Source organism: Trichoderma ghanense (assembly GCF_004382785.1).
Source record: "Trichoderma ghanense strain CCMA-1212 chromosome Unknown scaffold_1, whole genome shotgun sequence".
Taxonomy (NCBI): Eukaryota; Fungi; Ascomycota; class Sordariomycetes; order Hypocreales; family Hypocreaceae; genus Trichoderma; species Trichoderma ghanense.
The window spans coordinates 643208-667975 of NW_027395664.1; the positions used below are offsets into that span (position 1 = coordinate 643208).

General features: G+C 54.0%; 7 protein-coding genes across 7 annotated transcripts; 3 read left to right on the forward strand and 4 right to left on the reverse strand.

Annotated features, from left to right (window-relative positions):
* Positions 1-859: 859 nt before the first annotated feature.
* CCMA1212_001578 (uncharacterized protein) lies at positions 860-1783 on the reverse strand (the record flags this gene model as incomplete). Its single annotated transcript, XM_073699000.1, has 4 exons — positions 860-867; positions 930-1391; positions 1480-1618; positions 1697-1783. 4 exons carry the CDS (start codon positions 1781-1783, stop codon positions 860-862), a joined length of 696 nt encoding a protein of 231 aa, XP_073562639.1.
* Positions 1784-2918: 1135 nt separating this feature from the next.
* CCMA1212_001579 (WD repeat-containing protein WRAP73) lies at positions 2919-4622 on the reverse strand (the record flags this gene model as incomplete). The annotated part of the gene is made up of 3 exons (XM_073699001.1): positions 2919-3581; positions 3638-4517; positions 4594-4622. 3 exons carry the CDS (start codon positions 4620-4622, stop codon positions 2919-2921), a joined length of 1572 nt encoding a protein of 523 aa, XP_073561920.1.
* Positions 4623-5773: 1151 nt separating this feature from the next.
* On the forward strand, positions 5774-8006 carry CCMA1212_001580 (Molybdenum cofactor biosynthesis protein 1; the record flags this gene model as incomplete). Its single annotated transcript, XM_073699002.1, has 2 exons — positions 5774-7100; positions 7294-8006. 2 exons carry the CDS (start codon positions 5774-5776, stop codon positions 8004-8006), a joined length of 2040 nt encoding a protein of 679 aa, XP_073562648.1.
* Positions 8007-10654: 2648 nt separating this feature from the next.
* CCMA1212_001581 (uncharacterized protein) lies at positions 10655-10915 on the forward strand (the record flags this gene model as incomplete). Its single annotated transcript, XM_073699003.1, has 1 exon — positions 10655-10915. The coding sequence occupies one exon, from the start codon at positions 10655-10657 to the stop codon at positions 10913-10915; it is 261 nt and encodes an 86-aa protein (XP_073562649.1).
* Positions 10916-14736: 3821 nt separating this feature from the next.
* On the forward strand, positions 14737-15681 carry CCMA1212_001582 (uncharacterized protein; the record flags this gene model as incomplete). The annotated part of the gene is made up of 2 exons (XM_073699004.1): positions 14737-15231; positions 15307-15681. The coding sequence occupies 2 exons, from the start codon at positions 14737-14739 to the stop codon at positions 15679-15681; spliced, it is 870 nt and encodes a 289-aa protein (XP_073562646.1).
* A 1579-nt stretch (positions 15682-17260) lies between these two features.
* Positions 17261-19144, reverse strand: CCMA1212_001583 (uncharacterized protein; the record flags this gene model as incomplete). The annotated part of the gene is made up of 2 exons (XM_073699005.1): positions 17974-19144; positions 17261-17899 (listed from the first exon to the last, which is right to left on the reverse strand). The coding sequence occupies exons 1-2, from the start codon at positions 18742-18744 to the stop codon at positions 17261-17263; spliced, it is 1410 nt and encodes a 469-aa protein (XP_073562647.1). The 5' UTR covers positions 18745-19144.
* Positions 19145-22704: 3560 nt separating this feature from the next.
* CCMA1212_001585 (Carboxypeptidase Y-like protein) lies at positions 22705-24685 on the reverse strand (the record flags this gene model as incomplete). Its single annotated transcript, XM_073699006.1, has 3 exons — positions 22705-23861; positions 23939-24450; positions 24681-24685. The coding sequence occupies 3 exons, from the start codon at positions 24683-24685 to the stop codon at positions 22705-22707; spliced, it is 1674 nt and encodes a 557-aa protein (XP_073562652.1).
* Between the last annotated feature and the right edge of the window lie 83 nt (positions 24686-24768).

The window sequence follows — 24768 nt, forward strand, 5'->3', positions numbered from 1 at the left end:
AATGAGCTGAAAGACTAGCCGTGACGTCTCGAAAATGACGGTGAGCACACATATGACGTATCCCCTACAAGCACTCCTATATGGCTCCAATGTTGGCGTGCCTTGAGCCTCAGCTTCATGCATGCCTCTCCTCCCCCCTGCTCTCCAAGGACCTGGTTCCCGTCATGGTTCATGCTACCCGAGAGTCCGCAAAAAGTCTCACATCCTAGAACACTATACACATGCTCTTCTGGCATAGCTTAGACGTTGTCAAGAGTCCTGGTGCTGCCATTGACGTCGTGTTCTTAGCATCCGTACTCGTCGTATACGCGACGTGCAGGGACATCCACAAACCAAACAATGGGCTGTCGCCGTTACCGCCACAATACAATGTGCATATGGAGAAAGTAGACATTGGCAGTAGCAAACAACAAGCCGACGGCTTTTGCCGGCTTAATGCAATTTCCCTTCGAAAGGTGGTTTGGGGGCCAAAGCATAACGTAGTCGCATGCACTCATGACCATCGAATAGACACGGCCGGAAGGCGATGAAGTGAATGAGCAAGGCACATTGACACAGCGTGCTCCGTTCAAAGCAGACGACGAACAACAAGGTCATGGAGTTAAGAGAGAGGAAGACTTGCGCTGAAATCCGAAAGGGTTCCACGCCTCTTCAGCCTCTGAAAAAGACGATAGAGTCCCCTCACTTGACGCGTGTCAGGCAGACAACCCACGGACAGAAAGAAGTTTAGAGGAGAAAAAAGGGTAAAAAGACTACCATCCCAGATAGAATTACGATAGATCTTCCGCAAATTCTTCACCCTAAGCCCCTACTCGAGCCTCTCTATATCTCCATTCCCGCCCTCGCCTGTCACGATGATTTAACCAGCTCTCTGGGACGTCAGGCATACATGTTATTATCGAAACATTTTGGCATGACAGACCCCGAACCCACCTGCGTGGGATAAACCGCCGGGCTCCCACCAAACGAGTAGGGAGAATAAGGATTGCCGCAGTAGTCCATGCCCATGCCATTATAGTATTCCGGCTGATAGTACGGAAAGGCAGACACAGGATACTGCATTTGCCAAGTGCTCCGCAGGCTCGAGTTATACATGAGAGTGGCAAGGGTGAGACACTCCTCGTATGCCCACCTTTTCGCGGCTTCAGCCGCATGGACGTGATCGGATTGACTCCACGCGTGATCATGAGGAGGAGTATGGGCGCGATAGTCGGTTGGCATGAGGCTCTCGCCTGGCCCTTTCTGACCCCGACTCCCCCGAGGCGAGCGTTTCCTCCTCGCATGCTTCGGCTTCGGACTGGTCTCTTTAAACTTGATCTTGATACTTTCAGTTTCGTTCCGGCTGTCGAAGAGCAGAAATCGGTCCTTGAAGCGTTCGTTTCGCAAGTGTGCTAAGGGCGATAATAGTCAGCACTAACAACCATCGAAATCAAGCTACATAAAGATGAGTGAACTTGATCCTGATTTGGGTGGACTTACCCAGTGCTTTCTCAAAGTCGTCTTTCCCCTTGACACGAAGCCATCCCGAGCAGCTGGTGGGAAATACCTCAATGTAATCGACGGGGCAAGATGCTGAGATCCAGTCTTTCATCTCTTGCCAAGTTGTATTGAACGGCAACTGTCCACGATGTGAGGAGACTGTCAACTTTCAGGCCATGGAAGAGAAGATGGAAGAGCGCTCTGCTTCATGACTTACGTTGCAAAAGGTGATGTGATATTCCCCAGTCTTATCGCCTGGTTGGACATCTTTGAGCGAAGTAGGGAAAATGTGCCTGTTGGACATGACGAGAAACGGTATAGATACCCCGTATAAGTCCTCAGTAAGGGGGGCGAAGTGAAGAGATGTCGAGCTATGTCTCTTTTGGAGCAGAAACGGCGAGTTTATATAGACAGCAATATCACCTATGCATGAAAGCCTCTGGCAATACCGCGGTAAGGACGTTCAGTCAGACTCTCTTTAGATCTTAAACCGGAGCAAGCCGCTGGCAAATGTTTGCTCAAGCACCAGGCTAGCTGCCTCTCTTTCGCTCTCTCCGTCCAGGCACCAGCTTAACCTCGCCGGACCCCTATGCTCTATATGATTGCCATGGAACTGGCAAAGTGGCCGCAAACTGTCCTAGCACTCCGACGCGGTAGTCTGGTCCATGAATGTCAAGCTTCAGCCTCTGTCTCAAATAACGGCGCTCAAGTGCGTACAGATGCCATGGGCTAAGACGGCCACGGGCCAGAAAAGAGACATGGGTCTAGAGATACCATGGACTACAATAAGCTCACAACGCGGAGCATTTACATCGATCATGGCTCGTGACCGTCGTGAGACACTGCGGATCGTCCCACCTTGGCAGCGATCTCGTGCAGGAACAATAGCCGCGGGAGTGGGACTCGAAAGAGATATGTAAGATGCTTGTGTGATGTGAGGCTGCTGCACTCGTCTATGGGAATCCTTGGCTCCAGCCGTCACGTAGTTGACGTTATGAGAGTAGGCTGCTCGGTTATCGCCGTTGGAAAGCGATCCTCGATTGAAGATCGTCATACACCTCGGCCTCTTAGAAGGACATCCAGCTCCCCTTCCGTCAGACATTTTCTGAGTGGCTTGTTCGGGACCGGTCCCATAGCCACCAAACCCCTTGGTAGCAAGACACGACTTTGAAGGTGCTTCATTACCACAGTCTCTCCGCCATGGATGCACAGAGTATCCCTTGCATCAACGATCCTTGCAAGGTCTTTATTGGCCCTCATGGCCGCCAAAGCGCAACAACTCGGCCAACCAGGGCCTGGCAGCTTGGACTGCACACGCAACGCCTTGTTTCCATGTATCTCAATTTGCTTGCCAATGGCGGATGCGCCGATTGCTCGTTTGCCGTCCAATGGCTTCCGTGAGCGGCGGCGGGGATTTGCATCTCGAGGGTCATCGTTGCTCAAGCATTCCTAAAGGAAAAGGTATCGTCCACGACTGAGGCTCCATCTCCTTCGTCCAGCGCAAAGCGAGCTGATGTTGGGCTGTCAAGTGCCATCTCGCTACCACTTGAATCCACAGCAGCCTGCCAGGGATTTGCACCCCGCCCAGCATTATTGGACGGAGACAGCAAAAGGTAGTGCTCCGCATCAGAGACAAACAAGACGGGCGATTCGGTCTCGCGGTTGATCCATGCCACCTGTGCTTTTCCCACCGCTCTACCAGTAGGCAAATGATCTTCTGGCACAAGCGGCGTCGGTCCATCGGACAGAGGATCCCATATAAAGGACACACCATGCTGCGCCGGATCCTGCGAAGTGATGAGAAGGAGCTCGCGGGAGCTTGCATGCCACTGGAAGGAAACGGTGGAGTGAAAGATGAGGACGGCTCGAAGCTCGGCGGCTACGATATCCCAGATCCACAGAGTGCACGGCGAGTCGTCCAATCGGGTTGCCAAGAGGGTCGAGGATGCGTCAAAGGCGGCCATTGAGCAGCCGGCCTTGGTTTCCGCCGCAGACTGAACATCAGTGGCAGATCCGGGGGGTGACAAAATCTGCGAGGCCTTGAGAAAAGTGTGGCTGGCTCGAGCTTGTAGAGATTCCATTTCAATCTTCTCTTGCCATACCTGAGATGAGTTAGCATCTCAGAAGAACTCATAGGCGCGCTGCGTTCATGGCTCACCTGAAGAGTATCTTTCGGTACAATGGTGGCAGGATGAGATAGCCTCATTCGTGCCCTCCATGAATGTGTTTGCAGAATACATACATCCCTGCTATGATCTCCAATGGCACACATCTCCGCATTTGGGCTCAACTGACATATTCTGATACCCAATTCGAGCTCTGCATCTGGGCCCTTCAACAGGTTGGAAGCCGTAATGGTACGAAAATGCTGCCCATCAGGCGTGTGGATGAGCAGCCGATGGCCCTGAACAGCCGACTCCCAGAGCAGAAGCCACTTGCCATCAGGGGTCCAGGAGATGCCCTGAGCATCGAGCGTATCTGGATACCAAGACCTGAGCACTTGTCGATCAACCGGATTATGGAGGCTCAGGATATCCCTGCCGCCCGAGCGAGACAGCAATGCCAGATGGCCCGTTTCCGGACGAACAGCTAGGCCTCGTGCCGCAGACGTGGCTTGGTGGAACTTGGGGCTTGCAATTTCCACGACGCCAGGGCCACACACATCGACGACTACCAGCTTCAAGCCAGACGCGGACCAGATGAGGAGCTCCGTATCCCGGGCCCCAAACTGGATAAGAGAAGGCTTGCCACCGGTAAGAGAAGTGTAATTGCGAACTGTTGCATGAAACTCAGGATGGTGGGTCGCTCCAAACACGTCCAGTTGGTCAGCAGAGCAGATGAGGACCTTGGAGGACGACGGAGCCCATAGCAGCGGCGACAGACTTGTCGAGCTGCTTGCAGCTGAAGAGGCAGGTGGAGAGCCAGAGCCAGAGCCAGAGGGCAGCCTCACAGCATTTGTGACTTCTAGGGTCTCAGTTGAGCGGACAACGAGCTCAGAGTGTCTGAGGGTCGCAACGAAGCGGCCATCCGGACTCGGCCTGCAATGAGGCGACGCTGTGATGTCCGACGGTTAGAAGTTTCTTTGAGTAGAGGCAGTATTGCGGGAATGCTTACATACAGTCCAGAGCTGCAGATGAAAGCATCAAGGCTGTTGTGATGCCGCAAAAATCCCCTGGTGGAGTCGTCGGACAATATCCTGGAAGTGCAAAAACGACACTGGCTGCGTCCTTTCCAGCCTCGATGTTGGATGCTCGTTATCGTGAGTAGGTGCTCGGCAATAATCTCGTATCTCGGTGAATCCTAAATCTCCTCTCCAACACCTTCTGCCTGCAACTTTGCGGAGCTATTGCCAAACTGATAGAGGCCCAGTCTGATGACGGTTGATTTTTCTTCTCCTCGGAGCAAGAGATCCCAGCGAGCGGCAAGGTGTCCACCTTGAGGATATGCTGATATACTGTTTTGGCTGTATCAGTTCCACAGGATTCTCTTGCCGTGAGGTTCCCATGCAGAGGTACAACTGCGTTTCTATAACAAAAATCGCAAGATGGTTTTATTCGTGGATGAATGAAAGAGCGCGTGGACGCGGGATGAGGTTTGGAATGTGGATGCTTCGTGATCACGCCGGTACCTGCCGCAACGCCCGGCTTTGCCCAAGCTCCAAGGTACACACACATCCACAACGCAGCTCCGGGCGCTTGAGCAGCTGCTGGAGCTTCTGCAAGCACGCTGAAGGCTTGCCGCCAGCGCCCGCCATGTGCGCTAAAACGTGGCCTGTAGCCCGTTCCCCTCATCTGGGCGTCTTTGGCGGCTGAACGCAGCTGCATATGTCAGCACTCGACCCTCAGCTCTATCGTTCACGGCTGCATTATCACAGAGGCGAATCTTCCTTTCACATCTCCATCACCAGGCTTGGGAAAACAACACTTTGCCTGTCCTCCTCCTTATGGCATGATGCTGCAGCTCTGACCCCGTCAACGCCTTCTAATATCCCGGCTGCGACCACTTCAAGAGCGATCCTGCTTCAACTACCTTGGATAAGCACCTGCCAGCAGCTTGCTCTCAGCTCAGCTTCGCTCCGTCTGCCTCTCTTCTATCCAGGACCTTGCCTGCAGTTGCAGTCAATTGCGTCCTCTGTTTAGTCCAGCCTGCAGCAACATGACAAGAGAATAGCTATACATACAGTCCGCATCTATATACCAGGCTTTCCTATACGCCCACTATCATCCCCTGTGGCTGGTTCGCCACCAGCTCCGGCCTTCCGCCTCTCAGCTATTTTCACATGTCTCGCTACGCCATGGCATCAGCTCTGAGCAAGGCGCGGTCCATTCGACGTCTTGCGGCTCGACCGCCCTCAAGTGTCTCAGCTCCACGACCGTCTACTGGCACGCTCGTCTTCACAAGGCATGTTGCGTCAAGCTCGGCGGCTGCGGAACGTCCAGAGCCCCAGCCAGCTCACACAATTCCTCCGCCTCCAAGCGTCATATCGCGCCGGGAACGCATCCGCGATGCCAAGCCGTTCTCAGACTTCTTGACGGACACGTTTCACCGACAGCATGATTATCTGCGCATCTCCGTCACTGAAAGATGCAACCTGCGCTGTCTGTACTGCATGCCCGAAGAGGGGGTTCCGTTGTCCCCTGACAAGAGCCTCCTCACCAGCCCTGAGATCGTTCTCCTGTCGTCCGTCTTCGTATCGCAGGGTGTGTCCAAAATTCGCCTCACAGGAGGGGAGCCCACGGTGAGGCGAGATATCGTGCCTCTCATGCAACAGCTGGGCGCTCTGCGCCCATACGGGCTCCGGGAACTTTGCATAACCACCAACGGGATTTCGTTACATCGGAAACTGGATAGCATGATTGAGTCGGGGCTCACCGGTGTGAATCTCAGCCTCGACACCCTGGACCCTTGGCAATTTCAGATCATGACGAGGAGAAAAGGGTTCGATGCCGTCCAGAAAAGCATCGACCGTATCCTGGAACTCAACTCGCTGGGCGCCGGAGTCAAGCTGAAGATTAACTGCGTTGTGATGCGAGGTATGAACGACAGAGAGATCCTTCCCTTTGTCGAGTTGACCCGTGAGAAGGATCTCGAAGTGCGCTTCATTGAGTACATGCCCTTTGACGGCAACAAGTGGAACAAGGGGAAGATGTTTTCGTACGACGAGATGCTGGACGTAATTCGGGCCGAGCATCCCGACTTGCACAAAGTGCAGGACGAGAAGAATGACACAAGCAAGACCTGGAAGGTGCCCGGCTTTGTAGGCCGCCTCGGTTTCATCACGAGCATGACGCACAACTTTTGCGGCACCTGCAACCGACTTCGGATCACGAGCGATGGAAACCTCAAGGTGTGCCTCTTTGGAAACGCCGAGGTATCCCTGCGGGACATACTTAGGAAGTCCAACAGCGGAGAACCAATCGACGAAGAGGCGTTCGAGGCCATGAAGCAGATTGAGATGAACCGTCGGCAAGGCCTCACCGGCACTGACCTACCCCTTGGCGTGGCACCAAACGAAGCTGAGCTCCTTGACGTGATCGGAATGGCAGTGAAGAGGAAGAAGGCAAAGCACGCCGGCATTGGAGAGCTGGAGCACATGAAGAACCGGCCGATGATTCTGATAGGTGGGTAAAAGCTGCATGACATTCTTTGGAGACAAGGCACGAACGAACGGATGCCTTGTCTTTGCTCTACGTCGGTGGGCAATCCGGGTGGCGTCTAGCAAAAGGCGAATGCGATTGTACGATAACTCATACGCCAAGCATCACGAGCCTTTGAAATACCTTCGCGGTTCATACGCTAAGTAGGACATGATAGATCCTGCTCCGCCGTCATTCACCGCGATGCCGCCTAGAGTGCAGCAGCTCATCAGCCGTGCTGCATCGCCTTTCGGCCTACCATCAGCAGCTTCCTTTGGCCATTCGGGACAACGACAGATTCAGCAACTGCGGCAGCTGTCTACCACACGCGTTTGGAGAAACAACAAGGGGGATGAAGACGAAATCAAGATACGCCTTGGTGAAAACGACACGGAGGATGGAGTTGCAAAGAAGCCACGCCTCACGCACGTATCCGAGTCAGGCTCAGCACACATGGTCAACATTGCAGAAAAGCAAGTGACGTCGCGCGTGGCCACGGCCGCCTGCGCAGTGCACTTTTCCAGCGACACGGCCATCAGGCTCATCCAGGACAACCAGATGAAGAAGGGCGACGTGCTGGGCGTGGCCCGCATCGCGGGCATCATGGCGGCCAAGCGGACGTCGGACCTGATCCCGCTGTGCCACCCGATCGCCATCTCGCGCGTCAGCGTCGACCTGGCCGTGGTCGCGGGGAGCCGGCGGATCGAGATCCGGGCGACGGTGACGTGCGACGGCAAGACGGGGGTCGAGATGGAGGCGCTGACGGCGGCGTCATCGGCGGCCTTGACGGTGTACGATATGTGCAAGGCTGTGGACAAGGGGATGAGGGTCGAGGGGCTGCGGGTTGTGCTCAAGGACGGGGGCAAGAGTGGGAGATGGGAGCTGGACTGATGCAAGGCACGCTGATGTTGCTTGAACCGTTGGAACCGAAATGTAAGGGGCATTTGATCGTGCTGGGAGGATGTCGTCAGCTACGTAAACGCACCGTCAACAATGTAACAAACGATCATCGCCATGTGGAATGCACATCACCAAGATGAACAATGTCCCCAGTGTTTTCACCTTGCCCCATGACATCCAACGGGCCAGATCAGAGCAATCATCAAGTTTACATGATTAGCATCCAATCCTGACCGCATCGGTGAAGAGACGATACTGTACTTCTCCGCACATTCCCAAAGTCACCGATCGATCTCAAAACTGACTCGAAACCATCAAGGACCCCTCGCCCCCCAGAAATTATGACTTCAGGCGCGAGGCCCGGGCTGTGTTGATCAAGCATATCAGGGACCCATGCGTTTACATTCTGTCAATCACATGAAATCATAGAACACTCTCCATCACGATACACAGACACCAGAGTAAACGAACCAACAAGAACTCTCTACAACGCAGCAGAAGGAAAAAAAAAAAAAAAAGGGGGGCCCGAATGACGTCTCGCAGGACGCCCGCAAATGCAGTAAACAAGCGTAACTTGTTATGAAATGCTGCGCCGGTGTGTGTGTGTGAGTATTGTATGCAAGCTGAGCGGTGAAGACGGACCAACACACACACAACACACAAGAAGCCAAAAATCAGGAAAATGCTCGTCAAGAAGCAACACCTTTTGAAATGCAAAATAGTAGAAAGAGGGGGGGGGGGGGTGTAGATCAAAGCCCATTTGCCCATTTGCCCATCTTGCAGCAACGACATGCAGACAATATGCATGCGATTTTTGAGCAGCCCTCTCCAGTCGACCTCGCAGATGCCCCCCTCCTCCGCGCTGCAAGTGCTACAGTACATTGCGGGATAATACAGCACCTAACAACGAACGAATCAACGGAGGAAATCAACCGCCCCTCAACTCTCGGTCCGCTCTCGTTCGCTCGTTCATTCATTCATTCATTCATTCCTCCTCATTAAGGCACAGCATGGCAAAAGGCCAGGCAAGTTCAATCATCAATCCATCACTCAGTCAATCCCATCAGTTCAACAGCCATCTCAGCCCGTCTGATTCGACAACGCATCCCCGGGTGGCCAGAAAATGACATACATCCTTTCACACCAACCAATCAAAACCCCTCCCGCATCTTGTCCGGCATGTGAATCTCCAAACCTATTATCCCCCAAAAACCGTACAGCCAACCAATCACAGCCCAGCGATAAAGAACGAAGCACATCGAAAATGTCGATTTACCCCCAAGCGGAAAAGAGTCAAGCCTGGCACAAAACATGGCTTTTGCTCTAGAGGCTTGTATGATTAGGTAGACTGTACTGTTACTGTGTGCTGCAAGTATCTCCGGCTGGCGCAGCTTGCCGCTCAAGTACCTTGAAGTAGTAGCGGGATGAGGTTTAGAGGCTTGGAGTTGACACCTGAGATGCAGCTAAACATCGCCGCCAGCGTTTCCTACTACAACACGTCAGATATCTTAGATACAGTATGATTTCCGTGTCTCTCCCGCGGCCGTGGCCCTGGACCTGGACTGTGATTTAGATGATGTCGGGGGTTGTTCCGTACGCCGCACGACAGCACCCATTTCACGCTAAAGGAGCATTTCCTCATTTTAAGTTGTTGCCTCCTACTATGTATATCATACCTACAGGCGTCCAAACCGAACATTACATACCATCTTACACACACCGTTTGTTCGCTGATCAATGTCCATTACTCGGGGGCAACTGAGTCGTAGCAGCAGCAATTTACTCGGCAGACGGCAAAAAACACGACCAAGATCGAACAACAAGCTTCCAAAGCCCACAAAGCTTCCACACACAGCCTCTCCAGGCGGGGGGGGGGGGGATCAATAAGAGTCCCGCCCGCTTCTCCCGTCTGTCCCACCGGCGATTCGCCTGCAGTTTACAAGTTCCAAGTTCTGTATGTATTCTTCTGTTTTCTGCAGCTTGCAGCTTGCAGTGCAGTTGCAGTGCAGCTTGCAGAGTCTCCAAAACCCCACAGGCCTATCCAAGATGCCTTTGCTTGTCGATAACTATCCTCATCTGGAGAAGGATTGGCCGCCGGGAACAAAGCCCCTCTGTGGCGTTGAGGCACGCGGACAACTTGGAAGTGATATTCGCAAAATATGCTTGCCTTGCTCTGCAGTAGGATATCGCTTTCTAAGAACAAGGCATGCACTGGGTATGACTGCATGTACATGCATATGCAGGCGAGTCGAAACTTGTATTTTCCATGCGTGCGTACACACTTGCAGACCGCGGAGAGAGAACGTCCCGGAGAGACTACGGCGTCCACAGACCTAATACCAAGGTGAGCGAGGATAACTCTTCCGTCAAGCCCAGTCCTCGCTCGCATCTCACCGGCCACATCCACAAAACAACATGATAACACCTTCAACTCTGATAAGAGAAAAGACACTTGTCCACGCTGAGCCACTACTCGCCTGCCTTTTGCCTTTTTTTTCCCTCGGGATACCATTCCTAGCATTACTCTTAGTACAGTAGTATCCCCAAAGCTGCCCAACTAACACCAGCACAGGAAGCTCTCCCGCTCCTCAACTGACTTTAGCAGCATCACTACCACTAACAAATCTCCACTGCACGGGATGCCCGTGTGGCAAGTGCGCTCTAGTGAGCTTCTTCGAAGACAAAAAGAAGCATTTTGCGCGAGTAAGTGTCTTGGCTTTTCCGTTACGTTACACCTTTCCTGTGGTTCTGCTATTCTCTCTCTTTTTGTTATGGTTTTTGTTGTGGATTCTTTTTTGGTGTCTGGTTCCTCTTTTTTTCGGTCCATTCCACTAGCGCGTTCAAGTGCCTTTGGCCGGACCGAGGGTCGGGGCTTGGAGGACTGGACTTTGAACATTTGACATTTGACAAACCGATTGGCTGGGATTGGCTGCTGCTGTTGGCATATCCGTTATCCGTTATTAATAACCAAGAACTACGGTGGGAATAAAAGAGGCAAGGCTTTGGCGCCGGTATGCGGTAGTAGGAGCATTGCTCCGTATATTGGCGGCAAATACGGTAAAACCGCCTTCGTACCTGACAAGGTGGCAAGCCGCTAAGAAGGCAGAACAAAAACTGCCGCCTCGGACCTGTCAACGGAAGTTCGAACCCTGATTACCTTGCGCCAGATCTCTGCAGAGCCGCACCTGGAATCTCGAGCTTCATTAATTTTTCGCCACTGCCCGCACTTGTTCAACCGATTAGCATGGATTTCCCCGTAATGCGAGGGCGGTGAGCCCGTGTCTCTGACTCTGACTGGAGGCCTCGGTCTGGATTGACAAAGGCAACCTTCCAGTGCCAGAGACACGAGTAATACAGTACTAGTACACCAAAGGGCTCAGATGAAGATGGGAAGATGGAGGAAGATGCCGAGCCGAATCTTGTCTCACTCACCGAGGGCGTCCCTGTACGATCGGAACTATTCCGTGATGTTCTGTTTCGTAATGTAATAGGTGATTACATTACGAGTACTACCTGGTACTCCATTTTCTCTCAGACGAGATGCAACAACCATGCAGGTCTTGGGCACCCATGTCTGCTGTAGAATTTCTGAAACGGCTTGTCGGGAGCATGGGAATATCGCCGTGGCGCGGTTGACGCTGGCCGAGGCAAATACGGAGTCAACAATCATACATGTCTCGGGTATCCAAGATGGAAGGCAGCAGTAATATACACAGGGCTACGATGAATTACTGAGAATTGTTACGGTACCTAGGTATACACTTACTGAGCCCTTGTGGTCAACCGTCATATAGAGAAGACACAGCAGAAGGAGGTCTCAACTCGTTGGATTCCACAGGGACACCTCTTTCGTTCAGCAAGAAGCGAACCGTCGTTACATGCCGACTGGCCCATCACCCATCAGACGGACAACTCTCGGATCTGCATCCTCCGGACTCGCATGGCCCCAATGCAATTTCTCGCATGACAACCATGTCAACGAACTGACAATCAATAAGAAAGTAAAAAAAGGCTCAACTCTCAAGATTCTTGCCCAGGCCCCAGGAACAGCAGGCCAAGGAGAGCTCCAGGCACGACGATCAACGCGCCCAGACCTTTCCAGTGGGCCTACCTAGTGCCAGAGGGTCTTATTCTGTCCCTTCTTTGGGGGTGGGGGGGAGGAGGAAAGCACCGAGAGAATGGCATCTCCGAGACGGTTCATGCGGCGGCTATGGAGAAAAGAGAGCAGTGCAAGGGGAGGGAGAGTGGGAAAAGACGGGGGAGACGGAGAGAGGTTGAGATTGAGCATTGATGCCCAACAAGGAGAGGAGCAGCCGGGACATGCTTGGCATGATGAAGGAGAGTATGTACTGTAATGCGAGGGCCCTAATGTGCAGGTAGAGTACGTAGGTCCGTGATCACAGGCGGTGACGAGATTGCAGGTGCCAGCAACCGATCTAGATGCCTGAGATTGAACCGGCCAACAGCCATCCGTAAGAGACACAGCACAACACAATGGTACAGCAGGCGACACGCACGTACCGTCAGCATCTCAACACCTCCGTGTCTCAGTCCGATTCTCGCACAGGACCCCTATCCAACGTACTGTATTGCCGTAAGCCATCGCATCTGGCCAGCGCACATGGCAAACCGGGGCGGATACGGAGAAGACGCAAACCCGGACCCAGCATCTCGTGGTGGCTTGACGCCGGACCGTGTGCTATTGATAGAGACAAGCCGAGCAAGACCCAAGATTGGGAAAGGTGATGGCGGCGGCGGCCAGACTTGACCAGATCAACCTCGATGGCGCTGAGCCATTCTCCATACGATCTCCATTTCTTTCTTTCTTTCTTTCTTTCTTTCTTCCTGCCCGTCAAGTTGGTGTTGCAGCCGTCTGGCTTTCATGTTCTCGGCGGTTGGGTGGTGTGGCGCTCCGCTTTCCAGCGAGATTTGGCGGGCGCGTGCTGGAAGATGCCCGCGCTGGCCGTAGGCGCTGGCACGGACTTTTTCCACTGAACCTGAACTGGACTGGGCTGGACCGAATTCTGGAGAGAAGAAGGAGAGAGAAACGGGGCGGGCGCTGGCGGGGACCACAGGTAATCAATCAAGTTCGCGCTAATCTTCAACGCCTGATGGAGTCGCGACTTTGTTTGTTCTCGATCCCGCAGCTTGCAAAAAAGGGAAACACGGCACCTGCCACCCCTGGCCCCCCATGACGAATGAGATGCATCCCAAAAAAAATCTTCATCGGTTGTCTTTTATTGACGTGTCATGGATTGGACGCGAGATGGTATTACAGCAGCCTCTCAGCCATTATTGTACGACCTTGCAACGACTCAGCATTTGAGACTGGACAGTGTGAGTGAGTAAAAGGCAACACGCACAGCTTCGGCGCCTCAGATGAGGATCGTCTTGATTGTTGGCATGTTAATAGCATGCCCACCCTATTCGACAAGCCCAAGGAAAGTTCCGTGCCACGCACCACAAGTCGAACGCCAAGGGAGCGAACAAATTATTACACGCAGCTCCAGCGATTATTTTTGCAAGGCATCCCATCCCGTCAACTCTGTAGACGCGACAAGTCTGAACGGACCAAAAGCCCCCCCATGCAACCTGACGCAGCTGCGTACATGTACATTAGCTCCAGTCTCTCTGTGCTGCATGGAACACACAGGCCGTACGAAGGAGCATCAGGTCGGTAGCATTACGAGGAGGAATCATTCACTCAAGTCCAAGTCGTTGCAGTGTTATTCCCTCCAATGCCGTCTCTTCTGTCTGTCTGTCTGTCTGGCTGGCTGTAATGGCTGTCTGTCTGTCACAGCATTTGCCTCTCTCCTCAACCCGTCGCAACACTGAACTCACTCCCGCATCACCACAGTACGCTACCGGCATCAACCCTGCCCTCGTTCTCTTCCGTCTCCCATTCCATCCATTCTACCGCCCTCTAGTGCTACTCCACGCTCCTCCACGGCCTCCATAGTACTATACAATACAGTACTGTGCCTTGTATACCAGGCACTACTGTACCACTACCACCGTTAGCACTATTCCGTAGCAGCAGCATCTCGTCCGTCTCGAACTCGCATCGCCACCAATCCGCGTCGGCCCAATTGCCGCCCTGCGATAGTCCGCCCCCTGTCCGCATCGCACCAATCCGGCCACGCCCCGACACACCCCGAACATCCCCCAAGGGCACAGAGTAAGGAGGACCCAGTGCGCGGTTGCGACGCCTCGAATCGAGACCCGAGTCACTCGGCCGGCCAAGTAAGCGGCGGCCAAGTACCCGCCGGTACTCGCTCTGCGACCTTCTCTTTCTGGGCTGCTGGCATTTATATCCTCGTCTGCCCTCGATCCTTCTATCCAGTTACCTCCAGACCTCGTACATTCTTCGTACAACCCCGACTCTCACTCGTCACACCCGACTCTCTACTCAACATCTTCTTCTTCTTCATCATCACCGTCTTTCTCCCTCGTCCTTCCCTACCCAGCATTATTAGCGGTACGACGCAAGCCTAGGGATTATTACGGTCTCATCACACACGCATCGCTCTCACCCCGTCACCGAATCACAAACAACACCAACAAGCCACTCACCTGTCAGCGTGGCACGAACTCCTCCGCCCTTCTTTTTTTTGGTCATCATACGTCAACAACCACAAGATCCGGCGGACTTGTATAGAAGCACGACGAGGCAAACAAACATCACGAAGCAGCAACACACCACACAACACACACAGAAACAATGGCCGCCCAGCTCATCATGCCTACCGCACCGGGTGCGCAGCAGCAGTCCCGGCACTTTCTGCCAAACACCAGCAGACGGCCTCACGCCCACAGCCGCTCCCAGTCCTTCCAGTCCTTCCAGCTGCCTCCGGGCCCCCAGCTGTCGCCCAACAGCGCCAACGGCTTCTACGACCACGCCGTCTCGACGCCCTCGTCGCCCAAGGCGGCTCACCACTCTGGCCATGCGCGAGCCTACATGCCCGCCGTCCTGCGCCCCAACGACGAGTTCCCGTCGCTGCCCCTGGCCAAGTCGCGGTCGCCCGACTCGAGCTCCGACTCGGGGTCCGACACGACGCTGCGCCGCTCCAACACGGGCTTCATGAGCCTCGGCGGCATCGTCGGCCAGCGCCTGGGCCGCCGCGCCAGCGAGAGCGGCAAGAGCAGCATCGACGGCGAGTGGAATCTCGAGCTCTTCCCCGACGTCACCGAGCCGCCCACCCGCAAACACTGGAAGGTATGCTTTGACTCTGTCTCTTCTCCGCCTCGTCTCTTCTACGAGTGTTCGTTGCTAACAAGCCCCTTCGACCAGCCCGACACCGAGTCCACCATCTGCGACGACCCGACGTGCAAACGCAACTTCAGCTACTTTGTCCGCCGCCACCACTGCCGCAAGTGTGGCAACATCTTCTGCGACTGGCACTCGAGCTACGCCCTGCCCCTCGACCAGAACGCAAACTTCAACCCGCGCGCCGTCCCCTCGCGCACCTGCAACCACTGCTTCGAGCAGTTCAAGACGTGGCACAGCCGCGAGGGCAGCCAGGCCTCGAGCTCCGCCTCCTCGGACGCCCACCGCACCGTCCCCTCCACTCCCATTGCCGCCCAACCAGCCACCCCCTTTGGCCTGCCCCAAGGCCCCGAGATTCCGGCCAGTGTGCCGCGAGACTGGAACTGGAGCACCTTTTAAGGGAAGGCTCCTGGCGGTGGAGCAGCACAACACATACACAACGGCCGGACAAAGTCCAATCTCAGGGGCAGGCACACATCTTTTTTAATTACCCGACTACTGCCGGGCGGCATCTTCGATACCCAGAGCGAGCACATGAAGTTACGAGCAACTCAAAACATGACGATAGACCATTAGACCAGATTGATGATTTTTCTTTGCTTTTCTTCTCTTCATGTACTCAGAGATCTCTATACATCTCGTTACCCCTTATTTCATCCCCTCCTCCTTATTCCTCTATTCTCTGGGAAATACTAGCATGGCGCTCCCACACAAACCGACTACAGACGGGAAACTACTACTACTAGACTTGCAGGAAAGCAGGCGTTTTCTTTAAAGCGGGTTCTTACACTCCTCTTTTCATCTCTTTTTCTTGTCCATTTTTCAATCGATGTTTCTTCTCCCCCGTTTCCCAATGTTTGTGGGACGGCACTTGTTTGTTGAAGGAGGGCAAGTTATAATACCCCCGATGGTGGAAAACCTACTTATGAAGCCCGCTTCTTTCCCGTCTTTCTACTTTTATGAAGCGATGGAGTTTATAGACGGACAGTCAGATGATTGAATCTTTACTACAAACGCAATAACTGAGTTCCACCTTGTGTGATGCCTCCTAAATGACTCTGCCCATGATATCATATTTGAAAACTAGCTATCCTCGCTTGATAACAACAGTTGAATTTATGGTGGATAACTCGCAATATTATTACTCTTTTATTATCTGAGCATTACTACTCCTTTCATCGTCTGTTTCCTCTCAAGATGCTTCATGTTCATATTCATGCAACATGCTTCCATTCGTGCAAGACGCAGTACAAAAGGGACAAGTCACATTCGTCAAGAACGCAGGTGAAAAAAAGGGGGGCTTATTACAGTTTTGTGTCGAGAGCCACGGGCCCCTTTGATGGAATCCTTTCCTTTCCTTCCATGTGTCAGGCAATCAATCAGTAATTTGACTCTTTTTTTCAATCTACTTGCTCTTTCAATGCTTGTATGTATGTATGTATCAGAACGCAACTTGTCCTTCGCTCAGCACAACTCTTAAGCCCTTCGTTCTCGCATGCACGCTTGCAAAATCTCAGAAACACCAAGGTGAAAGGGGGGGGGGGGAGAATATGTCACCTTCTTACAAGTACAGAAAGGAGCTTCTTCAGCTCACCCCTCTCCTACGCAGTCCACTCTTTTGTCACAGTTGTAGGCAATACAAGTCGACATGTCGCTTCTGACCCGAAACCTCGGGCAGACAACTTCTATTCGCTTTTCGACTTTCCAACAAAGACGAGTCAAAGAGATAACACCCCTTCATCCTCGCAGATACAAATGTCAACCCATGAATCCCCCAACCTGAATGGTCAACAGTCATACAACGCCGTGCCTTGGGCAATTCAAAACATTTTCCGGCTTTGTTTGCCATGCCCATAAATCAGTAAATCATCCCAAATCTTACACCCACCAATCAAGTCGCGTTGCGTTGTGCAGACCTTTCCGACCTTCTACGAACAATCTTCCCCTTCGCATTCGCAGCCTGCCTTCGTTGGCGTTTCTAAGCCCTCCGTTTGCTCTTGGGACCGGAGTTGCTGTTGCTGGCGCCATCCTCGTTCTGCTCGCCGCCATAGACTTCCCTCTCGACGTTGCGGGCAGCTTCCCAGCCGGCCTTTTCAGCGAGCGTCACCTCGTCGCTCATGCCCCGAGCAGCCTGGCCCTTGAGCTTCTGCGCAGCGTTGCTACGCTTCACATAGCTCGCGATGAAGAAGCTGACAAAGAGGTACGTCAGAGGAGCAAGGTAGACGACGTTGATCCAGATGGCGAACGTCTCGCTGGTGGTGAGGATGCAGGGCTGCACAAGATCATATGTCCTCGTGACGGTGGTGGTCTTGCTGTGGCTGGGGGCAGCCGCCGCAGCTTCACCGGCGGCCTCGCCAGCTCCAAAGATGAGCTGCTTGAGCGAATCCAGTGCGCTGACGGCCGTCGGGATGATGTAGTCGATCGGCGCACTCTGAGTGGCGGGAGACTCTTCGGTAACGACCTGGGTGACGGTCATGGGATAGACGTAGGTGATGAAGGAGTGGACCATGGCGCACGAGGCACCGATGATGAATTGGGTGATTTGCATGCTCGTCAACATACGCTTCATGAAGGTAGGGATTCGGATGGAGAAGGCCGTGAGAGTGTAGTAGGTGTACTGGCAGCTAGTATTAGCAGCGGACATCATCTTTCGACTTCAGTTCGCCGTCTTGAGGGACGAGGGAGACTTACCATCAATGAGTGGATAAACGAGTTAAAGAGGCAGAAGATCCAGATGGGGACGGCCATGTACCGCATGCCCGCCCACATGCACATCATGGCGCCGGCGTGGTGGTACGTCTGAAGAGTCGAGCTGTACTTGCCCTTGGCCAAGATGATGAAGGTGTCGAGGACCTCGTAGAACTTGCTCAGGTAGAAGATCCAGCCGTAGTAGTTGAGGCCCTCGTTCCACATGCGGCCGGGCTCGGTTGTGCTGGGCATGCCGTTGTTGGAGAGCAGCAACGCGGCGGTGCTCGGCGAGGCAGTGTCCCAGCTGCCAGTGGTCTCGTTGAAGTAGACGGAGTTGCCCAGCCCTCGAGGACCCTGAGGGCGGCAGAAGGCATCGGCAGTCGCTGCAACGCCGCCCGGTCCAAAGGGACTGACGAAGCTCCTCCTCATGACGCCCACCATGCCCCAGAAGGTCCAGGCAGAGTAGACGGCCAAGAAGATGTTGTGCAGGACCACAAAGCAGAAGAATGGGCGTGTCTTGCTGATGCCCCAGGGCTTGTTCTTGCGCGCCTTGTTGTACTTGTTGAGCAGCTTCGCCGTGATGGCATAGGCCACCGCAATGGTCAGGGGAACTCGGGCATCCAGGGCAGATACATAGAGGTTATCCGGGATGTTGAAGGGCCTTAGAATCGAGGTCGGGACGTGTGCAGGCGGGATTGGCGCCGGGGGGTTGGCGGGAGGAAAGTTGAAGAGACTGGCATCGGGCAAGGAGCCCCAGACTTGGATATTAGACATGCTGAACGACTGATGGTTGATGTGATGTTGCTGAATATGATGCTTTTTTCCAACTGAAACGAAACCGCTCGAGACGTGTGGACGGGTAGCTATGCGAGGTTGTGGTGGTGAAAAGAGAAGCTCTGTCTCGGAGTCTCTTGGCCGCTTGTAAGTCGACGTCCAAGCAGGGAAGCTCCCACGGTTCTTTTTCTTAGTCTTTGTAGATCCGCTAACAAACACGGCAGTCTTGATCCTGTGTTTGCCCCCCAAACAGATAGAATCAGGGTCTTTCGGCCAATGCAGGGAGAGCCAGACTGGTATTATCGGGGCAACAAAGAGGGAAGCAAGGACTCAAGCAAATTGTCGTTGTCGCAAAGATATGGAAAGCGAAAAGACAAAACAGAAGAGAAAAGAGAAAAAAATGCAATGTATTGGATACCCGCTGGCGCCGAGGCTCGTTCCAAGGGAGGGGTGAGGAAAAGAGCCAACCGACACGCCTGGCGAATTTGTTGGGGCACAGGCGGGTCAACGGAGGTCGACCAAGATGTCAGTGATGCAAGCGATGGGCACAAATATGGGAATGGAACAGAGCAACTGAACTGTCCAGATGCAGATGGTGGTTATGGCCGTCTCGCCGTTGATTGGTGGTTTGCCGAGCAGAGGAGGTGCAGTAACTTTCCCTTTGCTCGAGTCGTCAAAGTAACTTCGAGGGCGGCTGCAGTTGTGCGTGTTTGAGTGGTATCAGTCGACGGGGTTACAGTTATTTCGTAAACATGAAGCAATTGGTTGTTTTTATCCTCCAAGGGCGGACAGTAAGACCGGCCGGCGAATTAGTCGAGGGAGAATCGGGATAGTATCGTGTCTAGTGCTTGCCGGACAAGGTGAAGCTCGCCCGGCTCGAGGGAGACGGACTGTTTATACTCGTACGCCTTCATCTCGCGGGCATCGTCAAGATAGTAATAATAACACCGAGAGCTGATACAGCTTGGCATGCCAAATAGAAGCCACCACACCCGTCTAGCCCCTGGTTGGCATCAATTCCATTCGAGCTTGAATTGCCGTCCCGTCGCCCTTGATCTTGTCCTTGTTCTTGTTGTTGCGGCCGTTCGGCAAGCCAGGGGCCAAACTCAAAAGCTGCACGCATCCCTGTCACTTCGGAGCCCGCGGACCAGCACGTCGATCGATGTCGTCTCGATGGCCTCAGTGAGCTGAACAGGGAGATCACGGAAGAGGCTCACCGTCGGAGCCTCCAGTCGAAGACGATTTTGAGGTCAGGGTTTGGTACTCGAACATGCACTACGGAAGGAGCAATGTTCTCATGTTGCAGGTCCGTTATCGATTACGGCAGATGCAGAACTTGTACCTCAGGTGCTTCAAACCTCAACTTCCAAGTTCTTCTCTTCTCCCATCTCTCTTCTCGTCACCTCCAATCCATCTCCATCTCCATCTTCATCCTGGACCCCGTCATTGGGCTAGTAGCACCGGCCTCTGTCTCTCCACGATTGCAGATTCTTCGCCTAGCGATCCAAGCTGCGCCCGGGTCCCGCGTGCGTCAGGGGCCGCACAAGCCGTACAGGCCGCAGCGGATCGAGCGGTAACCACCCAGAAATCATACGGCATGGAGTCCGCCTCACTCTCCAGCTTGAGGAACTGCATAGTACTACGGACCGAGGATCAACATCATTTCGCGACAACGGCGCAGCCTCTTTGCCGGCTGCATGTCTTCCAACTTCGTCCATCTGCCCATGCAAATGCACCGCGAGCCATGCCCGACTTACAGCCCTCTTTGGACAATCGTCAGGCATTTTCATTGGCCGGCTTTTGATGCTGGTCTCTGCTTGTCCCACCCCTGCACCTCCACTCCAAAGCTCAACATATCGGCTCTAGGCCAGAAACGACGAGAATGCAACAAATGCCGCCCTCTGCTTCCACCATTCCACCGCCCTGCAACAAGTACCCGGCGAGAACTATGTACGTACTAAGGAGCTACTGTACCAAGTGCCCGCAGTATTGTATGCGAACATGAGGTGCTGTTGATGCCATCTACAAGAAGTTACTGCACAAGGACTACCACCTCACCTGCCTGTACGAGTAATGGGCCGCTCCGTTGCCTCTTCTTCGCCGCTTGGGGGTGGCAATGGTCAGGAGACAAGCATATTGCCGCTTGCAACTCAACAGCACGCAAACGGCAATTCTCCTTGTCATGGGTTGATTATCATGCTGATTGCAGGATACTGCGTTATATAGGATGCCTCCACCGGCTGCTACGGGGCATCAACCCATAACCTACAGCTTCGGGTGTCTCACGCCCTCATTCCAGGAACCATCGCGACACCGAAACCTGAAAAAGGGGATCAAGCCCTCTCGAAGCTCTCGAGCCAATGCTAGCTGCCCATCAACGCCCTCCGGCCAGCCGCACCTACTACGGAGTGGTTGCATCTACCCCGTCTCTCCCGTGGCCGCCATGCGGAGCCGGATGCGGCAAACAGGCTATCTTCAGCTCTCGCAAACGCTCCAGTAAGAGGAAAACTTTTTTTTGTTGGGGGGGAAGAGGCAATTGTTAGCGCCGCATCACTGGGATAACTACGGATACCACTACGTCCCTTGGCAGTGGTATATTTTGTCGACTATACCGCAGTCGCCCGGTGATAAACGGGACTCCCCGCATGATATATCGGATACGACTTTGATGGATACTCCAGGCTGACCTGCGGGAGACGAACAAGGCGCATTAGCCGTAGGACTTCCTCGGCTGACATGAAGTTCTCCCAGGCCCTAATACTACTACTATCAATCCATGGTATCCCTGGTGTCTATAGCATCCATCTCCTTCACCTTTGATGCCTTGGAGATGCTACTGAAGATAACAGGGACATTTCCTCCCACTAACCGACGATGCAGGCAAACTAACACGTTAGCGGCCGCAACGGTCCTTCTTCAGACTCGTGAGCTTGCACGCCTTAACACGCGGGGCACGTGCGCCGTCTTTACCCTCGACTGAGCGGATACAAGTGCATCGTCTAGTATATGGCACATATCTATCTCGATGTAGGACTATACGCACGAACAGGTCGTGGCTGAGCCACATGTATCTGGTCCATCTGATGATATCGAGAGCGGCAGTGACTCGGAGACGTCGAGCAACACCATATCAGTCCAATCCGCCCATATTCCATCTCCACGAGGCACCGAATCTTCAGAAGGGACAGGCGCTCGTCGCCATCACTGCCTACGACATCAGTTTCATACAGAGCCGAAAGCTGAGGTCCAAATCGATGACTCAACAAAGTGTTATATGCAGGCAACCCTTTTGCCAAACGACGTCGTCAAAGGACGTCAATTCCATATAGCCCCTTCATTTTGCCCGTTGATCAAGTCGGGATAGTAGAGCGGGAAGTACAACGCCAACGCAAGGCCTCATGATGCTGCATACTAGGTAGATAGATATTCGTACCAAGGCTGTGGACCAGGAAGTAGGCCTCGTGGGCACCCTTCAGCTTGAAGATGCAATGCGTAGTTCTCCGCGGACAAAGCAACGTACCTCTTGACCCCTAGTACCATACATCTGCATCCGATCATACATCTGCATCCGATCATACATGTAATGTAGTATGCCTCGCAAGGCAACTACTGTCATCAGGGGTGTGTCAAAGTATCTGCAGAGATGCAAAACCGTCCTGGGACATGAACCCCTTTGACCATCAACCAAGGCTCGTACTCCGTCCATATCACAGCAACTCTTTTCCACAACTCTACATTGGAGGAACAAGGGAGATAACACGCAAATTCAGAGGGATCATGTTCCCATCAAAGAAGAATCTGTTCATATTCGCAAGACCATTGATTCTGTTCTAAATCATTCCCATAACACAAGAGTCAAGCATTCAGGTCGCGCTCATGTATCATTCCCTGTGCGACTAGCCAAAAAAAAAAAAAAAAAATACATACAATCTTTGGATATCTTAACATCATGACAGCCCTTTATTTGGCGACCCACTCGCCGGCGATCCAGCGGTTGATAAAGTTGATGCTGCCCTCGGGCTCGTCCGTGGGCGTCATGTGGCCGGCGCCGTAGACCTGGATCCAGGTGAGGTTGTGCGAGGACTGGACGTTGCCGTAGGTCTTGTCGCCGACGACGAGATCCTTGGCCTCGGCAGAGCGGAAGCTGTCGCCGTGCTGCCACTCGAGCTGGGTGACCCAGGCCTTGTTGCCGAGCCAGTTGCAGATGAAGTCGGCGTCACCGGCGTAGATGAGGACGGGGATCTGCTTCAGGAGGTCGGGGACGAGGCGGTAGATGGGCTTCATCCAGTCACCACGGAGCAGGAAGTCGCGGTTGATCTGGAAGTTGCAGCTCTCGTAGCTGGAGACCTCGGCACCCAGGGCCTCCATGACCTCAGGCTTGTTCAGGTACTCGGAGATGTAGCCGAGGCCCTCGTAGCACAGGTTGCCAGAGTCCTCGCACTTGGAGCGGATATCGTAGGGGTTGTAGCCGCTCTGCTGGTACGGTCCAATGAAGGCGTTGTTGCAGTAGATGGCAGCGGGGACGCAGAGCCACGCGCTCTCAGAGTCGTAGCAGTTCTTGATGAGGCTCTGGCAGCGGGGCAGGGCGTTGTCCATGGCGGTGCACTGGCTCTCGCTCAGCACGGCAGGGTAGCCGCCCTCACCGCAGGCCATGGGGCGGTAGTAGGCGTACTGGGTGAACTCATCGGTCAAGCCATTGCCGACGGCGATGCTCTTGAGGTTGATGTTGCGGTCCTTGTGGGACAGGATCTCGGAGGCAAAGGTGGGGACATAGTGTCCGCCATATGACTCTCCGGCAATGTGGAAGTCCTGGTGGGAGTACTCGGGGAACTGGTGGAAGAAGAGCGTCATGAGGGCGTAGACGTCCTTGCCGGCAGCAACAGTGTCGCTGACCGAGCCGCTACCATATGAGTAGCCGACGTTGACCGGCTGGTCGAGAAAGATGACGGAAGCATTGTTGTTCCATGCGTGAGGGTTGTGGACAACCTCAACCTTGTTGTTGATGGAAGCCGGTCCGAGCTCGAAGAAGAGACCGGTGAGGGAGGAGCAGCCTGGGCCGCCGTTGAGCCACAGGATGACGGGGTCGTTCTTGGGGTCGTTGCGGGACTCGAAGAACCCTGCAAAGAGAGGTTTGGATTAGCCATTGGCCTGGCAATCGATGGATAATGACAGTCGATCATCAGAGGGAACTCACAGTAGAACAAGTGCTTGTCCTTCTCATCATCGTCAAGGTATCCGCTAAACTGCTTCACCTTGTCGACGCCGAGCTTCTCGGGATTGACCTTCTTGGCGCGCAGGCTGTAGTTGGACAGCTTGCCACCGACCAGCCGGCGCGGCTCGCCCGACTCGTCCTCCACCCACAGCTTCTGGACGTCGGCGCCCTTGACGACGTGGTCCCAGTCGCTGTCGGGCTTGCGGTCGTGCTTCTTGGGCTTGAGGCCCTTGGCGTGGGCCTTGAAGGCCTCCATGGCGTCGGGGGCCAGCAGGGCGACCTCGTCCCAGAGCGCCTTTGCGTCGGCCGTCAGCTCGCCAAACGACTCCTTGAGGGACGAGGCCAGCGACTCGAAGTCGGAGCCGAACTTGACCGCCGGCTTGTTGGACGAGGGGTCGCCGAGGACCTTTTGGTCCTGGAAGGCCATGGCCGACGAGGCGGCGCCCAGCACGAGGGCGGAGGTGGACAACCGCATGGTGACGGCTTTGACTGTGCTGATGCTGGGATGAAAACGATGATACAGACGGAAGATGGAGATGGGATGAGGTGATGAAGATGGAATGGTTTGGAGGAATGGAAGAGGAGGAAAGGGGATCAAAGAGGTCGGGCTAATAAAGGGCGTGGCTGGCTGCGAGAACTGGCGGTCATTACGTATGCGAGCAAGGCAGAAGCCCAACCTCTTCCAAAACGCAAGCCAACCGTGCCTTTGCCTAACCGCATCCACCGCATGTCGACGGTCGCCGGTCACGCTGCTGCTGTTAGCGCTCCGATAACTGCGAGGTACCAGGCGCCTCAAGTTCGTTTGTCACTGC